We start from the raw sequence: 3,831 nt of genomic DNA, 5'->3' as shown, positions 1-3,831 counted from the left end.
AATTTATGAACTTTTATTCTAGTAAATTCCAAGTTTACCATGACATGTACTTTTTCTTTAGTAAATTTCAGATTTACTAGTACATGAATAAAGTTTAGATTTACTACTTCAGAAGTAGATTTCAAAATTATTCAACCTCTTTTGGAAGTAAGTTGTGATACAATCACAATCAAGTGCACGTTTACATTAATAAGTTTCTCATTCCCCAGGAATGGAATATAATCGTGCCTTAAGCCTATCAAATTCTGATAGCTTATAACTTCTTTCAAGATTTTGCTACTTTAGAAGAAAATCGAGGCATACATATGATGTACAAAATTTTTTTCTAGTATATCTTATAATCATATAAGCGTGTGAAAATATCATCACTTTTATTGATCATTATCATATTGTCCCTCCACGCGTATATTCGTGCATTCAATCACGTGCCTTCTTTCAGACATATTATGCACTGCTACCACAAACACCTCAAGAATGAAGTAATTTGTCATATTTCAGACTTATCATATATTGATACCACATTCACTTCATGGAATGAAGCATATTCAATGGATCAAATTTCATGACTTTTCATTAAAAATATATTATTTTACCTTAGCCATCATAATATCATCAATATGGTGCATTGAGATTCAAACTCAACGTCTTACCCATATAAAAACGTCTTAGGCATAAATCAATATGGTTTGAACCCAACATCTTATTTTCATGATGCATGCATCGATATTGTGCTTTTGAGAGGCTGACTATCTTCAAGTGATCAAATCTTTCTTTTAGGCTATTCCACAAAACAAATAAATCCTAGTAGTAAGGTATTCAATTTTTATAATTTTGTCAAGATGATGACATAAGAAAATCATAGCCTTAGCACGATTTTGATTAGATGTTGTATTTTCTTTCTTTATGGCGTCTCCAAGACCCATAACATCTAAGTGAATTTCATCATTTAATACCCATGAAAGGTAGTTCTTGCTCAAGGCAAAGAACTCAGATTTTGTAAGATTATTAACAATATAAAAAGAAAAAAAATAATACCTTAGCCTTCAAATTTGAGACGGCAGAGTCCCGTGCTGATAATGTATTATGAAATAATAAAGAACAAAGAAGAAGAGTAGAGAGAGTAACTCTTATTTCTCTTGAGGAATGAGAAATCATATGATTGAGAATACAATGAACAAAATCTCTTTATTTATAGGGGAAAATACTCCTAGTTTCTGACTAAAAGTCAGATACTTCAAATCCTGATGGATATCAACTAAATCTTATTAGATCTTGATAGACATTCACAATAATGTAAATACATTTATAACATTGTGGATATTATTGACCTATTTTTTATTTTATTTCAAAATACAAGCTTCTCTCCAACTCAAAAGGAAGATATTTTCCCTAGCTTATACAGTATAATATTTATTTTCTTTAATCTTTTGATCTTTGAGTTATTTTTATTTAAAAAATTAGCAATTTAAAGTTCGAGATAGACTTAAATCGAATGTTACCCGTTGCAACCATCTGGAAAACAAATCTCTCGAATTTCATATTTTTCAAAAACTTTCTATTATTGTTCAAATTATGAAAGTGCATTGAATTTAAATACGGTGAATAACACACTTTTGTGATTTTAAATCTAATTAATGATATTCAATAATATTAAAATTTTGCTTATAAAATACTATAATTAACAAGTTTTCAAAGAACTGTATGTCGAAATTTGACACTATTAATTACTATATTTAAATATAGAGGTGCACTCGTCAAATTTAAATCCGGGGTTAGCCTTTTGTTTGTAATCAAAAGTCAGTTCCTCAAAATACGTTACCTTGCAAATACAGATCTTCAAAATAAGGAAGATAAAATTTGCATGGCAAGAAATATGTAGTAATTAAACTTATATATTTATTAGATCCAAAATTTCATGCATTCAATTTGCATTATAGAAGTATTCTTCAACACATATATCAATATTCATAAAATAACAAGTAATATACATTTGGTATACTAATAATATGCAGTTAATTTATTTAATGCCATTATTTTTGATTGTATTTATGCTATAAATGGAAAGTTGAAATTAGAGCTCATCTGACGTTCATGATTACATGATTGATGAATTTGAATTTGAGAGAGTAAGGTAACTATTACATTCCTTAAAATGTAGAATTTTGAAATAAATAATAATATTTGGTTGAGTAATATATAGGGTGAAAATAGTTTATATCTCCTAACCTTGTTTTAAAAATCAAACATCATTCTCAAATTTGAACAATAGACATTCTCCTTCCATTGTAATTAAAACTCAATCCCTCGAATTACGTTAAATTGCAAATACAGATCTTCAAAATAAGGAAGATAAAATATGCATGGCAAAAAATATATAGTAATTAAACTTATATATTTATTAGATCCAAAATTTTATACATTCAATTTACATTATAGAAGTATTCAACACATATATAATAATATTCATAAAATAACAAGTAATATTCATTTGGAATACTAATAATAAGCAGATTGTTTAATGTCATTATATTTGATTGTAGGCATGTCCTTTAACTTATATTAAATTACATCTATGACCTCCAACTTTGGGTGTGTACAAGTACACTTAAACTTGTATAAAGTTGAACAAGTAGACACATATGTCCTATGTAGCGTCTTATATGGCCGATTCTTGTCCTCCATGATGTCCTATGTGTATTATGCCACATAAGACATGTATGTCTACTTGTTCAACTTTATACAAGTTTAAGTGCCTATTTGTACACATCCAAAGTTGGAAGTCATAGATATAATTTCATACCAAGTTAAAGGACTTATGTGTTATCCTTGATTGTATTTATGCTATAAATGGAAAGTTGAAATGAGAGCTCATCTCACGTCCATGACTACATGATTGATGAATTTGAATTTGAGGAGAGAGGCAGGTAATTATTACATTCCTTACAATGTAGGATTTTGGAAAAAATAATAATATTTGGTTAAGTAATATAGGCTGAAAATCGTTTATATCTCCTAATTTTACTTTAAAAATCAAATACCTTCATCAAATTGAACAACAAACAATTCTCCTTCCTTTATTTTAGGCAATGTCTGTTTACTCTTAACATTTACAATATTCCATTTATTCAGTATTAAGTTGAGGAAATCATGATTATATCTGGCATGAAATCATGCATAATTAGAGCAAGTTATATCATAACTAACATGTCCAAATGATATCACAATCAAATCTCATAATCACGTAGTTTCATAATAAATACCCTTTCTCTAACTCTACTTTTCAATAGTTAAAAAAAGGACCACAGAACAATGGGAAAATTCACTTTCATCTTCCTTCTTTTTACCCTCTTCTCGTCACATTTTGTTGCTTCAAGCCTTGGAAAGAAGCAAAGTGATGTTCTTGGCCAATTTTACAAGGCCAAGCAAAAGAAGTTTTCATCCATTAGTAAAAGTTATTTTAAGGCAGCCCTTGAAAATGTAGAATTAGACAAAGTTATTCTTCCTCAGGATGGACTTAAAGAAAAAGATTGGATCAATAAATTGCCTGGACAACCACCAGTGAAGTTTCAACAATATGGTGGATATGTCACCGTTAATGAATCTTCTGGTCGTGCTTTGTATTATTACTTTACTGAAGCCGAGAATTCCAAGTCACTACCTTTGCTGCTTTGGTTGAATGGAGGTATATACACACAACATTCGTCTATGTTTTGCGTAATACTATATGGTTTTGATATAAACCATTTGTTATATTGAATTGCTCACTTGTACTTCCTCTAGGCCCGGCCATGGCATCTGTTTACGTAGTGAATATGACATGTCAATAATATG

The 3,831-nt window shown here is 29.1% G+C and overlaps 1 protein-coding gene across 1 annotated transcript; it reads left to right on the top strand.

Moving 5' to 3' along the window:
* Positions 1-3,309: 3,309 nt before the first annotated feature.
* LOC107858713 (putative serine carboxypeptidase-like 53) lies at positions 3,310-3,682 on the top strand (the record flags this gene model as incomplete). The annotated part of the gene is made up of 1 exon (XM_047403763.1): positions 3,310-3,682. A coding segment is annotated over exon 1 (373 nt), but the record flags the coding sequence as incomplete, so codon positions are not given.
* Positions 3,683-3,831: the final 149 nt, after the last annotated feature.

The sequence above is a fragment of the Capsicum annuum genome, unplaced genomic scaffold, assembly GCF_002878395.1.
Source record: "Capsicum annuum cultivar UCD-10X-F1 unplaced genomic scaffold, UCD10Xv1.1 ctg4767, whole genome shotgun sequence".
Classification (NCBI taxonomy): domain Eukaryota; kingdom Viridiplantae; phylum Streptophyta; class Magnoliopsida; order Solanales; family Solanaceae; genus Capsicum; species Capsicum annuum.
Note: the sequence above shows the minus strand (reverse complement) of the source record. Positions and strands in the feature narration are given on the sequence as shown.